The sequence below is a fragment of the Danio rerio genome, chromosome 4, assembly GCF_052040795.2.
Source record: "Danio rerio strain M-AB ecotype USA chromosome 4, GRCz13ab, whole genome shotgun sequence".
In the NCBI taxonomy this organism is placed as follows: domain Eukaryota; kingdom Metazoa; phylum Chordata; class Actinopteri; order Cypriniformes; family Danionidae; genus Danio; species Danio rerio.
Window position 1 is genome coordinate 21101289 of NC_141024.2, and position 16984 is coordinate 21118272.

General features: G+C 33.3%; 2 protein-coding genes across 4 annotated transcripts in view; both read left to right on the forward strand.

The window, feature by feature from the left end:
• Positions 1 to 16984, forward strand: part of zmp:0000000650 — a gene marked incomplete at its 5' end in the record, with an annotated part of 32719 nt that overhangs the window by 12981 nt on the left and 2754 nt on the right. The window contains 4 exon segments of the mRNA XM_087247694.1: positions 14716 to 14779; positions 15566 to 15934; positions 16149 to 16469; positions 16558 to 16848. Coding sequence (XP_087103820.1) covers positions 14716 to 14779; positions 15566 to 15934; positions 16149 to 16469; positions 16558 to 16848 — 1045 coding nt within the window.
• Positions 7 to 12767, forward strand: LOC101884649 (sialic acid-binding Ig-like lectin 13). Of its 3 annotated transcripts, none has more exons than XM_087248229.2 (10): positions 3297 to 3437; positions 3531 to 3586; positions 3762 to 4130; positions 5726 to 6046; positions 6136 to 6429; positions 6506 to 6587; positions 7307 to 7373; positions 7846 to 8065; positions 10644 to 10916; positions 12637 to 12767. In XM_087248229.2, the coding sequence occupies exons 2-9, from the start codon at positions 3535 to 3537 to the stop codon at positions 10724 to 10726; spliced, it is 1488 nt and encodes a 495-aa protein (XP_087104355.2). In that variant the 5' UTR covers positions 3297 to 3437; positions 3531 to 3534; the 3' UTR covers positions 10727 to 10916; positions 12637 to 12767. The 3 variants fall into 3 exon arrangements, with proteins under 3 accessions (XP_087104356.1, XP_087104355.2, XP_087104357.1); XM_087248231.1 differs by lacking the exon at positions 12637 to 12767 and adding an exon at positions 9708 to 9781; XM_087248230.1 differs by lacking the exons at positions 10644 to 10916; positions 12637 to 12767 and adding an exon at positions 7 to 2294 and having other exon boundaries at positions 2826 to 3437; positions 3534 to 3586; positions 7846 to 9286.

Consider the following 16984-nt stretch of genomic DNA (forward strand, 5'->3'; position numbering starts at 1 on the left):
GATTTATTTTTTCTTCTAGGGTAAGTATTTATTTGTTTAGCTCCAAAAAAAAAAACAACCTTTAAATTGTTTTAAAGCAAATTTCATGGTCAATATTATAATTTATTGCATTATATTATACCAGCTTATATAACAAAGGCTTAACTAGGTTAATTAGATAAAAAGGCAAGTTAGGTTAATTAGACAAGTTATAGCATGTGTGTATAATAAAACCACTATCATAACTAGTTAATATAATAAACCTAGAATATTGCTAAATAACCCAAAAAAAAAAAGATAGTAATAATTGTGATAACAAAAGTAATCAGTCATTATGAATTAGTTATTAAAACTATTATGTTTAGAAGTCATAAAAAATCTCTACCATAAATAGCTGGGAAAGAAAATATTTCACTAGAGGGTTAATAATAACTAATTAATATGTATACTGTATGTTGTTGTGCACTTAAGTCCTAAGTTGGTCATATATCTATTTTGTCTCGATTAGCATTATATTAGCATTATATTATATTACATATTAGCGGTATATTTTATTGATTCCTGCAACTTTTGTAATATTCAAAATTTAAAAAAAAACAAAAAACATATTTTGTAAAAGGTTGATAGTTTATGAACTAATCTCATCAACATAGAAACATTGCTGTAGGTTTCAGCTTTTAGATTTTATAAAGTGGCTTTCCAGTTATTATATGTTTATGGTTTTTCTCACATAACTGCCAAGCCTTATTTAGGTAAAACTGTCTATTTGCATTTTTATGACCACTACACTATAATTACAGCTATGGCATTGGCATTTTAATCACATGAGTGTTACTTTTAGTTTATTATTGAATTTTTAGCTATTCTGCTGTATATAGATCATAGGTTCTATTTCCAAGTCATGTTGTTGTTCATATATAAATGGTAGATCTGTTTATATATGTATTAATTGTACGTCCATCCTCAAGCTCTTTCAATTGCCTAATTTCTAAAAACAGTGCTATAAACTCATCCTGCAGTTCCATTACATATTTCAATTACTGCTGTAAAACCTCCTATCTCATGTCTCATACTGCACATAACACAGTAAAACTCCCCCTTTGTGTTGACTTCTATTTTGCATTGTGGTTATACTATGACAACATTCACTTTGTTCTCAAAGACTTTGTGTTTGCAAATGTACATGGATTTTAATGTATTTAAAATCTAATCTAATTTTGGTAAATATTTAAACAGTGCAGCTAAACTACTCTGAAGGAAGTCACAAAGTATGTAGTTATTGCTTAACGTGCACTCTGTGTTATAGCTATGCCAATTTCAGATGTCTGAAAAAATAATAAAATGCTGAAACTTTTTTCAGCAAAGTAAGTTGCAAAGGTTTGATTTCTCCTGTGTGAAATGTTGGGGGCTCCTTTGCTTTTTGACTACGTTTTTTTTTTTTTCAATTCCATGTACATTAATTTTCTTGTTTTCTGATAAAACTCTCACTTTAGTGTTAATTGTTCATGATAATTATACAAAATTTTGACAGACTGAGCTTAAAATAAACAGGGCCTTAAAGTAACTTGCTCATGAATTCCAGCATGACAATTGTTTCTGTTACATCGGAGTGTGAGGTAAGATGTAGACCCAAGTATAAATTTTTTTAAAACACACAAAATAGTCACAAATTATTAATAATTAATAATTCAAATTTAAACATACTTCAAATTGATTGTAAAAATATTTTACAGTTCTTCCTTTTACCAAAATCCAATAAATAGTGCTTTATTCTTTGAATAATGTAATATTATGACACCATATAGTTTGCTTAAGAATGTTTTTAAAATTGTTCGTTCATTGCTACAGATTGTTTTAAGAATTTTAACTTTAAATGTATAAAAAGGTATTAATGTGAAATGCTCTCAACATAAGATCAACAAACTCCTTTTAGAAAGTAATATTTCATCCTGATATAACAAAATTAAATTCTGTTCATGAACATTTATTATTGTAATGTTTCAGCATAAAATACAACTCACACACACAAACACATTTATTACACAATATTTTTATACTCACTTTTTAACAGTTAATTTTTTCAGTCAAAAATATCTAATATTAGATCTTGTGAAATTACTTTACCCTGGTGACGTATGCTGGACTTCTATTAGTTTAGCTCTTGTACGTTAATTTACAATTACTCAGTTGTCTGTAAAAATAGTTATGGAAATATTTAAATTCCAGGTAGTTTTAGTCAATAATTGCATAATTGTAGGGGATTTTCTTTTATTTTATCTCATCACTGAGCTCATTTAAAGTCTTTGGGACCTATCGTACACCCGGCACAATGTGGTGCAAGGCGCGACGCAATTGCTGTTTGCTAGTCTCAGCTTGGCGCAAGAGTCGTTTTGACGTTTTGCGCCACGCTGTTTAAATAGCTAATGCATTTGCGCTCATATGTGCGCCCATAGGTGTTCCAGTCTAAAAAAAAGAAGGCGTTTTGAGGCGCATTGCTGGCACGTTGTTATTTTGAGTAACTTTAATAGTCTGTTCTATAGACCAGGACAAAGCCGGTCTAAAGTCCAGCACAGAGCACGTTAGTTGTGCACCTCATTTACACACTGCTTAATACACACAAGATGTAGAGCAATATGCAAATAACTTTACAAATTAAAAATTATTTTCACAAAACACACCTATAACTTATTAAGAAAATAAGCTCAACCCCTTTAGACCATGCCCCATGGCGCAACGCGGATTTTTCCATCCTTATATTAGCAAAAATGGATTCTGACACGCCCTTAATGCGTCTGCACACTGCGCTTTGCACTTTGTGCATGGATCATCAAAATAGAGCCCTATAGCTTCTTTTTATAAATTACAGCTTAATTTACAGTTTAATTTACAGTTTTAAAACAGGGTGCTGTAGTATTAAAACATTTTTAAACCTGTAACTTCCCGTTTTACTCTGGCAATCTTTTTTGTAATTTAAAGTATTTCATTTGTCCTATTAATGATAATAAGTGTACATGTATTAACTTGCAGAAATGTCTCAATTAATATATATATATATATATCTCAAGTTAGAAAGAAATACAGTGGTGCTAGACATTTCTGTATATGATGCAACACTGTTTTTTTAACCATGTTTATAATTAGCCAAATACTAAATTTGTCATCATTTACTCATCAATTCCAACTTGTGTTTCCAGTAAGTTATTCAATTTTTTCCATTTTCCTGAATTATTCAGTAATACATAATGTGTTTACAGCTTAATTACAGTCTAATTTAAATGGAAACTGTTTGTGGTTTTGTGATAAAAATTAATGTTTGTGCTTTTTTAGGAACTAGACTAATGTGATAAAAAGGAAGCTGTAATGGGTATGATCACAGTGGGTGTGTTGTGTTCTATTCATACGTTTCAGAAGCAGATGTAAACCTGGGAACTATTTTAGAAGATTGTACTCTGAAAAAGGTGAGGACAGTTTTTATACATTTTTGAAGGCAAGATTTTGGATGTTTTCCCAGAGGCATACATGTATTTTTTATTCTTTTTTCAATTTCACAGAAGGATGGACATCTGGATTGTAAAGAAAATTATTCTTCTCAGCTTTCTGTTGAAAGGTTTATATGTTCTTTTCCTTGACAAATTAAATTCGTTTTTTATTGTGACTGTAATGACAATGGGGAACTATTACATATTTAAAATCTAGTTTGGTATAATATACTGTCTTCAAAGATGGCTTGTAGTGTTGGTGAATGTTTTGACTGAAATACTATATTATCATGTGTGTTGTAGGTGTTTGCTGTAGAGATTTCAACGTCAGTTTGCCAGAGAAGATTCAAGCTCTCAATGGATCCTGTGTGATTGTAAAGTGCAGATTTGACATTAAAGAGTCATATGATAAAGACCTCACTGAGAGAGCTGCTGGAGTCTGGTATAAAGACAAACATGATACAAGCAGCAGTGTAGTGTTTAACTCCAGTGCATCAATGCAGAACTCTTTTATTAAAGGGAATATAACTGGAAAATTAAAAGACAAGGACTGCACCACTGTTTTTTATGATATCAGATCAATTCACAGTGGTCAGTATTTCTTCAGGATTGAGGGTGAAGGTGGACTGAAATGGACCTTTACAAAAAGCAATACTTCAGTAGTTGTGATCGGTGAGTGACTTCATGACTGGTTAACATAATCTCTAAATTATGATTCTATATTAAAACCAAATTTGTTTATTACTTGAAATGTACAGAATGAAAAATCAATAAGTAGACATTTTTTATTATTAAAATTTTTATCTATATTATTTTTGTTCACATACTAAAGACCAATTACCATGTCTGTAAACATTCAGGATGCGCGCGCAGGGAGGTGGCAGAAAGCAACCGGGAGCGCCAGCATTTACAGCTAGGGAATGACATCAGATGCGGTGCAGAGTTTGTTGTTGTCTTAGAAATAAAATTTATTCTTACATATTATATATATTATTTACATAATGCTTATAGCATGTTATAACAGCTTGTCACCCAGTGACAACCACAGTGATTCAGCAAAATTAACGTAAAAGTGAACGGCGTTCATCTGACAGGTCCATTTGCGATAGCACCCTCCCAATGGATATTGGACAAGACGAAATGACCGAGCATCCAGCCCGAAATATACAATCTCATTGAGGCTCCGAGTGATTTTACAAGTGAGAAGTTAAAGGCCTACAAGTCTTTGGATACCAACAGTGTTGTTCTTTTTTGTCATGTGCAAGAAATAGTGCTTTATGATGATTCAAGAGCTAAACATCGAGATTCCGCCTAGCCAAAGACAAGGAAACAAGACGGAGCTAACGTTATATAAGGCCTGTGTAATTAATCACCAACACGCAAAACAACTGCATTCTGACAATGAACTTCACCTGTACGGCAGGGTACGTGAACCTACACATAGAGCTAAAGTTGGTTTTATATTCGCACATTCAGACTTTCTCCTTAATAATATAATTTCATAAAAATGTTATTTGCAAACTCTAAATAGCAAAATCATATTAGCAGCAGCCAATGACTATCAATATACAACATTGTTTACAGTCAAATAAACAGTATTAATGTTGTTTTCAAGTCACACTTGCGGGTTATTTCAGACCGAATATTGCCGTGGTAAACAATATAGGGAGTGTTTCACAAGTTGTCACTGAATGAATGTGTGAATATAAAACCAAGTTTACCTTAATAAAAGTAACTTTCACGATTCATTCTTAGCATTCGGTGTCCGCAGTTTAATTAACCATATGTAACTGTTTTTGCTGAAATCATTTCTGCAATCAAAAACGAATGATGTGTATGATTTAGCAAAGCGTGAACTTACCTGATATGACATGAGAACTGCAGAGTCCAGCATTTCTAATTAGCTCCTTACTTCATTCAGCTCCCATTTAGTCAAAGACGTCTGCAGTCGGTAAGCAGTGTGTAATGTATGGTAAAAGTTCAGATTTCTGTTTTTGGACTCAAATTCGGCATCCTACCGCACAACACGACATCTTTCCCATTGTAGCCTGTCTTTTTGCAATCAGGGACCCATGTGACGTCATGCGTGACGTAGGTTGGTAATTAGTCTATTAAATTCTCAAACTTTTTATGGTTTCATTTTGTTCTGTTTGACCGTAGCAGGTCATTTAATCACATGTTATACCTATAAAAGAGCATTTCTTTGCTGAAAAAATGTTGAGACTGTAAAGTAAATTCTATTAAAGACCAATCTATGTATGTTTCAGAAACTTTGGAGAATCCTCGAGTTCTGCTGTATGAGGATAAGCAAGAGCTGCACAATCAGCAGGAGGTGTTGGAGGGCAGATCTGTAAGTCTGCGCTGCTCTGCTGAGACTCTCTGCTCTTCTTCTCCAGCAACTCTCACATGGAGCTCCACTGCCAGAATCCCCCACAGTGAGAGCAGCAAACTACAGGATCTCATCGTCTCTGATCTGAACTTCACTGCTGCTCCGCGGCACAACAGAGTCACTTTCATCTGCTCTATAAGCTACCAGCTGCAGGACAACAACAAAACAGCTCACAGCAGCATCACATTACATGTGCAGTGTAGGACTTTTACTGCTATCTGTTCTCTTCTCCTCTATAAGACACTCATAAATCTATAAGTTCAATATCATTTTGTCTTTCTTTTTCAGATGCTCCTCGAATCTCCAATTCCTCCAGCTGTAACAGTACTAATGTAACTGTGTGTTTCTGTGAGGTTGATGGGAATCCCTCTCCTGTAGTGGAGTGGCATCTATCTGGACGTCCCGTCTCGAACTCTTCAAACACGTTCATCAGTGAAGAGCGATTGAGCAACACAAGCTTGAGGAGCTTCATCTCTCTACATCAGTCTCTCACGCACACAAACACTCTACTGTGTTTCAGTAAAAACACTCGTGGCAATGCAACTCAAATTCTTCAACTGACTCCCTTTTCTCAGGATAGAGGTAAATCTAAATACAACTTAAACTGCTGATATATTGTATCCACAATTATTTGAACAAATACTTTTTTGCTTGCTAGGTGTACACAGTTTCTCTGTCCTGATTGGAGTTGCTGTTGGGGTTTCCTTGATAATGATGTGCATTATTATATATTGTGTACGGTATGTACATACAATTAAGGTCTTTTGGGGGTTTTGTGACTTTTCTTTGTGTATCTTTGTCATAATAAACATCTCAATAATGAGGTTTTCAAAGTTCTTAAAGGAATAGTTCACCCAAAAAATTAAAAAATTCTGCTGATTTGCTTATGCTTGACTTGTTCAATGGCTATTTGAGATTCTTTCTTCAGCATTCTTTACAATTTCTTATTTTGTGTTTAACAGTAGAAAGAAACTCATAAAAGTTAAAACCACATGAAGGAAAATAAATTATGAAGTAAAATCTTAAAGGGGTAGTTCACCCAAAACAGAATGTTCTGTAATTATGCACTACACCCTTCATTTGTCACAAACCAATTTTGAGTTCTTCTTTTCTGTTCAAACAAATGAGGTTATTTTGAACAATGGAGCGAACCTATAACCATTAACTTCCATAATATTTGTTTCTCATGCTATGGAAGTCAATGGTTACAGGCTTCTAACATATTTCAAAATATATTGTTTTGTGTGCAACTGAAAAGGGAAACTCATAAAGTGCAGTATGGAGCAGGGTGAATATATTTTTATTTTTGGATGAACTAACCCTTTAAATTTTCAACCTTTAGAGGTCCTGTAGCATATGCTTAAATAACACAAGCTCTGTACAGACTACTGCTCAGTTGATAGGGGGTTATTATTGTCATAGTCACAGTCCTTGATTTGCTTTTTTCAATCCTATTTAGAAAAGAAAGATGCAGATGCTTACAGACAAAACAAGAAGATACTACTGGAGTCATTACGACTGATGGGGTGAGTGCCAACAACTCACAATGTTCATTCATTCATTATGGCAACCTCATATACACAATTACTGACAAATATTACATAATTTTAGAGGTACAGTTCACTTAAAATCTTTCAAGCACATGCTTTTCTTTATTCTATATCCATTGTCAGGAAAAGCTATTTTTAAATGCAGTGCATTACAATATTGTGTTACTTCCTAAAAAACATAATTTGCTTTTCTTAGCTTCCGTTTATGTAAAGTAATGTATTAAATTACTTTTTTTTTTTTTTCTCTCATTTGGATCAAGCTTCTTAACAAAAAATTGTTTTGTCTAATTTAATAACCCTTTCACATCACAACTGAAATTTACAAGCAAGTGTAAATTTACATCTGTACAGTAGAGGGCACAGCTCAAACAAGCTTCAGAATAGCGAAAGGTTTGATATTCTAGCTCCTGTTTAATTCACACTTCATTATACCTCACTCATTGTCTAGGCTGTTCAACTGGAGAACAAAACTGAATATGCCAATTATATTATTCTACCTCCTGAACTCACCACAATACATCCTCAAGAATCTCTCCATTATGCCTCAGTTGAGTTCAAAAACATCAAACAAGAGTCAAAGGAAATGAAGGAAAAATCATCACTGACCACTGACTATGCTGTTATCAATTACTCTGGTGGAGTGACAGAGACGGAAAGCTCTGTGGGAGGTAATCAGCCAAGCATTGCCCCCTCGACTGTGATGACTTATCAGAAAGATTCAAACATACCAGACTGATGCAAATATTAGAGAATGGATAACATGTGAAAACACCTTGTACTGGTCAGGTGATCTTTTTTTTGCTTAATATTTGCAATTAAAATCAACCTGCACACTCATGGACATAATCAGAGATTGTACTTATTTATAAGGGTTTTTTTTTATTACAAAATACATTTTAAAGATATTAAATTTAAAAAAGGCTTATTTTGACTTTTTTTCAGTTGGGAGACAGTCAAGCATCAATATTGCATCTGTTATAAAGTTACAGAAAGATTTTAATATGCCAGACTCATGCACATTTAGGAACAGTTCACATGAAAACATCACCCAGACAATTATTTTTCCTTCATTCTTTCCCTCTGACGGTGTACTGTACATTTAGCAGTTTGTAGTCCTTTTTTGACTTGATTGAAGTCATTAGGATGGTACAAATACAACAAAACTGAATTGTTGCATCATCTTTTAACCAGCAGAGGGTAGCATTTTTGGCATGTTATCCACACAGACGCAGCTGTAGTGTAACATTGTAGAATTGTATTTGATTTTTTATATAGTATTTCTTTTTATAAATTGAGTATATAAATTTTGTTGGCTTACATCATACTTTTCAGGATTTTTTTTTTTTTCAAATTCCCACGGTCAACAATTCCCACATTTAAATGTATTGTATGCATCTATTGTATTGTACTTTACACTTACAGTGTAAACATTTGTAGAAGTCTATTGAAAAAGTAAAGTGAATATAATTGATTATGGCACCTTGTAATCCTCTGAGTAGTTTGCTAAATGAATCTTGTATTTCTGTCGCTCTAGTATTTACTCAGGTCCTAATATATGTAAAGGGCCAATAATGCAAAATGCTGCAGACATTGATTTTTTACACAGATTGATTGCACTATTGCTTCATGCTGAGTCAAAATGGTACGAACCATTTTGGCAGCATAGATAGTTTATGTCATTTGCATTTGAACTGAGCATGCCTCTGAAGTTAATTAGATTTTAAGTTTTGTGACCAGTTTGTCAAATACAAATAAGTCGCTGGCTCCTTTGACTTATTATTATTATTATTATTATTTGATGAACTGAAATTTGGAAAGTTGCAATACTTTGATGAGCATTTTCAGTGAACTGAAAACAAATTTTTAGTTATACTATTGGCATTTATCTGAAAAAAGAGAGAAAAAAAGCAAAAACACCTTAACAACTTTGAAGACTATATAGTTTGTAAACCAAATAGAGGAAGTTGTACACTATCTGCTAGTATAATGTTCACACACAAGTGTAGTGCAGGCTTAAATGATCATCAGCTAAGGCACAAAACATGGTGTCCTGCATTTAGGAAACTTTAGATTGCCAGCTTCATTAAAGATTTTTCTTTTGGTAAGTGTTAAAATTATCTCCTTATTTATGCTTCTTTAAAATTATGTTCAAGTTTCTGACCTGTAAGATGACTGTAATGGATTCATCAATATAGCAGATATTATCTATATGTGTTTGCTTATAGTGTAATTACAAGAACAATCAGTCAATATACATTCATTTGTGAGGACAAACTGATTTTAATGAGTTCATTTTTGTTATTTGTGCAGGTTTACTGAGTGTCTATTGATAAAGAGATGAACACTGCAGAGAAAATAACTCTCTTCTGTTATCTTCTAAAAGGGTGTGATTTCCGTTTCCTCCTTCTCGTTTAGTTCTAACATCAAAGCCACATTATAACAGGAATTCAAATTCCTAAATGTTTATTTTGTTTTTGGGGTTTACATGACCAAAACAAATTGCTGACAAACTGTTTACAACGTTCTTAAACAATAATAAAATGTTCCATTAGTGAATGTTAATAGAAATACCAACATGAACAAGCAATGAACAATACATTTATTACAGATTTCCATTAATATTTGTCAATGGTACTTGATGAAAATATAGTCATCCATTGTTAGTCAAGGTTATTGCGTTAATTAATGTTAAAAGCATGACTTTATATTACTAAATGTTGATATTAACATGAAGTCAATTTAATAAATGCTGAATAAGTATTTTGAATAATTATTAGCAAACATAATGGGTTGGTGTGGCTGAAAGCTTATATTTTATAAATATTTTTTTCAAGTGTGTTGTAGGTGTTTGCTGTTGAGATTTCAGCATCAGTTTGCTAGAGAAGATTCAAACTCTGTAATGACATCTGTAATAACATTTTCATTTTCATTTTTTTTGTATTTAATCACATTCATTACTGATTTTGCAGAGTTAGACATATACTTGGGCCAACATATTTTGTTGATCTTTGAACGTTGTCCCTGTATGATGTAATTCCTAAGTGCTAAGTGAACAAGAATGATGTATATGCATCTAACCCTGATTGTACTGTAAGTCTAAACCTGAAATAAATTGTAAATTTGTCCCTCAAATCTTATTGGTTGTTTGGAATGTTGTTAGACTTGGTAAAATCAGGTTTTATCTGTCTAAAGCATAATCTATTTATCTATTCCATTCTCTTCAGCTTGGTTCTCTCTGCCTTTCAGATCCTCCTCAAATCTCCAAGTCCTCTAGCTGTTCCAGTATTGATGTAAGTGAGGTTGATGGGAATCTCTCTCCTGAAGTATAGTGGCATCTGTCTGGACGTCCTGTCTCGAACACTTCAAACATGTTCATCAGTGAAGAGCGATTGAGCAACACAAGCTTGTGGAGCTTCATCTCTCTAGATCTCTCTTACACACAAACACTCTGCTGTGTGTCAGTAAAAACACTGGTGGCAATGCAACTCAACTATTTCATCTTCGTCACTCAACAAAAATGTAAGTCTCATTTTTCAGTTTTCTTTATTTACCTGTTTAGAAAAATATATATTTTAGTTGATGTATGTTCTGAGATTCATTCAATAGAAGACAAAGAAGCATCTGACAGTAACCTGTAAATGTCAGAAATCATGCAACTTATTCTGTAGCCACTAAATTATAATTTATTTATTCATTTTCTTTTTGGCTTAGTCCCTTTATTAAGCAGGGGTCACCACAGCGGAATGAACCGCCAACTTATCCAGCATATGTTCTACGCAGCGAATGCCCTTTAATCTGCAACCCATCACTGGGAAACGCCCATACACTCTCATTCACTCACATAAACAATACATACACACATATAGCCAAATTAGCTTACCCAATTCATTGATATAGCGCATGTCTTGTGGGGGAAACCAGAGCACCCAGAGGAAACCCACGCCACTGAATTACATAGAGTTTATTTTCTTTTTCTTTTAAAGTCATTTTGACAACCATTGTTGTAATATTTAACCATTTCCATGTGTGTTCAGTAAAAAATTTCCTCTTTTTCTCTTTCTCTGTGCACACAAGCTGACATTATTATCAGATAAGGCATGCTCTGCCACATTCTGTCTTCACACCTTTAAGCACATCTCATTGTCGTGGAAAGTTAAAGTTATTTTCAGATATCGGTGTCACTATTTTTCCAGTAGCTGCATCTACTTCTGCAAAATGCTAATTAGTATTCAGGGATGTCACAGAGAAGAAGCGTGGTTAATACTGTATATTACCTTAAGCAATCCAAATGTTTAATGAAAAGAAAAGAGACCAAAGTAATAAAAAATTCATTTATTTTTCACAACACCACCCACTGTCTGTTTACTAACATTTGTCAAAACGGTAATGTTTGTTTTTTTATCAGAGAAAAGGATCCTGTACAAGTTAAAAATGACATAAGGCTGTACTGCAAATAAATAAATAAATAAATAAATCTAAATACAAGAAATAAATGAATGATTTTAAAAAGATAGACACTAGATACAAGTCAAGTGTCAATGATATATTTATACTTGGTAAGATTTCTTGAAATGAGAGAACTTACCTAGCCTTTAGCAAAGAACAAATGGTCTTAAAATGAGTATTATAATAGAATGATTTTCCTATTTTGTGTAAAAAAGTTCTTAACTAGAGTTTCTAATTTTTTTAAAGAATTTTAATTACCGTTTATACTTTGTCTTAAACTGAGCCAGGGTATTTAAACTGAAACAAAATTATTATTTGAATTAAATCAAGATCACACATATTATCCACTGTATTCTAATTAATTGTGTTTTAATTAACACAATTATTACTTGTTGCTTCTCAAAATGTATTGAAGAGTATTGCAACAAAACATAAAGTGTATTTTGTCACTAAAGAACAAGTATAAGTGTGATTGAGCATTTTTCTACTGGGAGCACTTAAAATAGGTTACTGCAGCTAAAATAAGAATAAGTCTGGATATTGAACCTTTTAATAGACAAACATAAAACAAGTTATAACAAATAAATATAAAAGGCTGGTCTTCAATTATGTTTCTGTTTGTAATTAAGCAAAATTTGCACCTAACTTTAAGCTTTACTAACGAAGTAGGAAAAGAGATAACTAATCTTAAAACAATCACACGAATCTTACACAATATAATGTTGAATAGTATTCTTAAATCAAGATCAGTGTAAGATTTTTGACTTGACATAAGATTTTTATTTTCTGTCAGGTAGAAATCTACTCTTTATTCTGATTGGAGCTGCTGCTGGAGCTTTGGTGATTGTGATGTTGTGTGCCGTTACATATATATGTGTCCGGTAAGTGCATTAATGTCAATACGAATATTACGCACAATTGCTTATGCATACGATCTTGATTCTAAAATCTGTAAATGGCCAATTTAGTTTATGCAAATCGTATAACAGATGGACTGTGTGGACTGTGGACTAAACCCACACGAACATGGAGGGAACATGCAAAATTAACACAGAAATGCCTCTTGGCCCAGAACAGATTCAAACTTGTGACCTTCTTTTTGTGAGGCCACAGTGATAAACCACTCTGCCTATGCTGTGAATTTAAGTCACTTATTTGATTCTTTTTGTGTGTGTGTGTTGAAGTTTAGGTTTCTATTAAAGACTGTCAAACCTTCTCTGTCATATTCTTTAAATGGCATTTTATTTCCACTTTAATTCTGAACATCTGTCTTAGTGCTATTAATATTATATTTGGTACGTAATCATCCATTGTTGTGTAAGTGATGTATAGTTTCTAAGGATTGTTATTGTATGTCTAGAAGTATGCACTAGATAAAGCAAAAATAAGGAACTGTTGAATAAGAAAAACACAAGGGACAAGGGATTGGAATGGGTAAAATGTGTTTAGGAAAGAATATCGGAATAATAATTTGCATACGTTAATTAGTTATGCATACACTGTATAGACCATCATGATCACAGTTCTAGGTGTCAGAAGTCTCACAAGATACAACCACAGACATTTCATACAGAGATATCGTAAGTTTAAACAATACCAACCTAATATACTGTTGCCACCAAGCTGAAGGTGAGTGTTTTTTTTTTCTATATGTGGTCTAGATCTAGTAAAGGCTGATATTGAATGATGATAAGAGACTGAGAGTATTTTTGTTCTCAGGCTCAGACAGAGACCGACACGTATGGTTCTCTTCAGCCATCTGTTGCTCAAAACTCTGAATATGAAACTCTGAACATTAAGAAAAGAGGAGACAAAATAAAAACATGGGGGAAAAAAATGTACAAACAATGTTCATTTTGATTTCTTCACTCAATTGTTCTTTCTGGATTAAAAAAAATCCAGGAGCAAAGAATTACTTCACATAGTTTATTTCACATGATTTAATATCTGACATGTAAAGCAAAAACATGAAATGTGCTTTTTGTACACATTTGATTAGGCTCAATTTAGTTGTTTTAATAAACACTTATTTTCATATTCAGACTCGTTTACTGCTGAGTTGTGTGTTAAGTGTTGTAAATATGATTAATTGAACCTTAAAGCAAGTATTAAAGTGTTAAAGAGTATTAAAGTGATTTGAGTACATTTGTACTGTCTGATCTTATAGTTTTTCCTTCCTTTATCCATGGAAAGCTGTATGCAGAGGCACATATTTATTGCTCTGAACAGAAACATACATTACCACCGATCCAGACTGTATGCTGTTTTGTAGTGTTTAATAGCAGTGAATCTGACAGGAATGTGAACATTTAGACTTTTTACCCACCAACACTTACAAAAACTGCTGAACAGTTAAACAAAGACGTTTTCCAGCAAAGACATAAAATTGTCTGTTTTTTTAGACCATTCAAGAAATTAAGGAAATCATCTATAAGCTACAAAACAGCTCAAAGATTAATGAATATTTAAGTGACCAGATAACCTCTCTTGCTTTTTAAGGTAAAACAGGTTGCAAGGCGTTGTTGGCACAGGAAGTTCAGTCAGTACTTTGTGTGGGTTACTCTGTCCCTGTCACACTCCTGTAGCCTCACATCAGCAGCAGGGCAGTTCTTATCATTCGCATATTTGACACTTTAACAATCTTTTTTCCCTTTCTTTTTTATCTGTAGTATTTTTAGTTTTAAGAAACACCTTGGTAGCTGCACTGGTTTGACTGTTTTCTTATTTCTGGTAAGTCAGTTCATAAAAATGCTGACAATAGTAGTTTTGTATTTTAAAGAAATCTGTTTGTGATTTGTGAGGTTAATTTGTGTTAATTTGTGAGGCTTAATATATAATGTTCATGAGTTTCAAATTTTCTCCACAGGACTGAGTGTCAGTTAATAAAGAGATGAACACTGCTGAGAAAATCATTTCTGTTTGTTTTCTCCTGCAAGGTTTGCCTTTCTTTTCCTTCTTATCTAAGTGTGTTTATTGTATATCAGCTAGTTTATGTGCACATTTAGGGTCTCCGTGGGCCTTAAAAATTACTAATTCTTTTTTTCACACTTTAAGGCTCAAATCAAAGCATAAAGTCATGAAGGTAAATGTTAAATGAAGTACAAAAAAAAGCATCTCCAATACAATTGTTAAAAGTCAAGAAAGATGAACTTAAATGCTATATATTGAAAGACTTACAGATTGTTTCATTTAAAAAAAAAGAGAGAAAATAAAGTGATTAAGTGATCTGAAGCTCTGTCAGTCCTGTTTGAAATTACTTTTATATTTGAATTAATTTATCTTAGATCTTTGGCAGATAATTATTCTTGGTAATATTCAACCTGCTTCATTTTGACAAAGTATTTATTTATTATTTGCATTGTGATTAGTAAGTACAAAGCTATGCATTTTGTTTTTGTTTAGGTAAAATAAAATAAAATAAAACAAAATGTCATACTGTATATCTACCTTCAGAAATTCTGTGAAATAACTAGTAAATTAACTAGTTTAAATGGTAAAATGTTTAGTCTGTACAAATTTATAGACTTTTAACTATTTTCTCGTAAAGTGATTTATACATAAAATGTGTTAAAGTCGTACTAGGGAAGATTATACTGTTGCTGATTTTCTGCTCATATGTTAAAATGTCTATCAGGTTACAAAATTGCGTTATAAACTTGGTAAAAAAAACATCATGTTTCTTTCTGCTTCTATTTGAAATCTTTTTATCATGTGTGTTGTAGGTGTGTGCTGTAGAGATTTCAGCATCAGTTTGCCAGAGAAGATTCAAGCTCTCAGTGGATCCTGTGTGATTATAAAGTGCAGATTTGACATAAAAGAGTCATATGATAAAGACCTCACTGAGAGAGCTGCTGGAGTCTGGTATAAAGACAGACATGATAAGAGCAGCAGTATAGTGTTTAACTCCAGTGCATCAACCCAGAACTTTTTTATTAAAGGGAATATAACTGGACAATTAATAGACAAGGACTGTACCACTGTCTTTTATGATGTCACATCAAATCACAGTGGTCAGTATTTCTTCAGGATTGAGAGTGAAGGTGAACTGAGATGGACCTACAAAGAAAACAGTGTTTCCGTAGATGTGATTGGTGAGTGACTTCATGACCTAATATTAGTGTAAATTGTCTCATCAAAATTGTATAGAATGAAAACTAGTGCCTATATAAGTAGTAGTTTCTCTGGTAAATATAGCATTTTATTGCTAAAAAAAATTAAATGTTGTTTTGTTTTATGCTTGACACTGTAGACCTTTAAACATAGAATGTTTTATTTCTATTAAAGACCAATCTATGTGTGTTTCAGAAACTTTGGAGAATCCTCGAGTTGTGCTGTATGTGGATGGGCAGGAGCTGCAGGATCAGCAGAAGGTGTTTGAGGGCAGATCTGTGAGTCTGCGCTGCTCTGCTAAGACTCTCTGCTCTTCTCCTCCAGCAACTCTCACATGGAGCTCCACTGCCAGAATTCCCCACAGTGAGAGCATTAATCTAAAGGAGCTCATCATCTCTGATCTGAACTTCACTGCTGCCCAGCGGCACCACAGAGTCACTTTCACCTGCTCTATAAGCTACCAGCTGCAGGACAACAACAAAACAGCTAACAGCAGCATCACATTACATGTGCAGTGTAGGACTTTTACTGCCATCTGTTCTCTTCTCCTCCATAAGACACTCATAAATCTATAAGTTCAATATCCTTCTCTCTCTCTTTTCAGATGCTCCTCAGATCTCAAACTCCAGCTGTTCCAGTACTGATGTTACTGTGTGTTTCTGTGAGGTTGATGGGAATCCCTCTCCTGAAGTGGAGTGGCATCTATCTGGATGTCCTGTCTCGAACTCTTCAAACACGTTAATCAGTGAAGAGCGATTGAGCAACACAAGCTTGAGGAGCTTCATCTCTCTACATCAGTCTCTCACACACACAAACACTCTGCTGTGTGTCAGTAAAAACACCCGTGGCGCATCAACTCTACAGTTTCATCTGGTCTTTGTCCCTCAAAAAGAAAGTAAGTCAGTTTTCAGTTTTCTTCATTTGTCTGTTAAGATAAAATAGATTAGTTTGATAAATATGGTTATTATATATTTATAGTTTCTTTCTTTAGTTACACACACAAAAATAGTAATGTTGGTAATCAGAGTTGA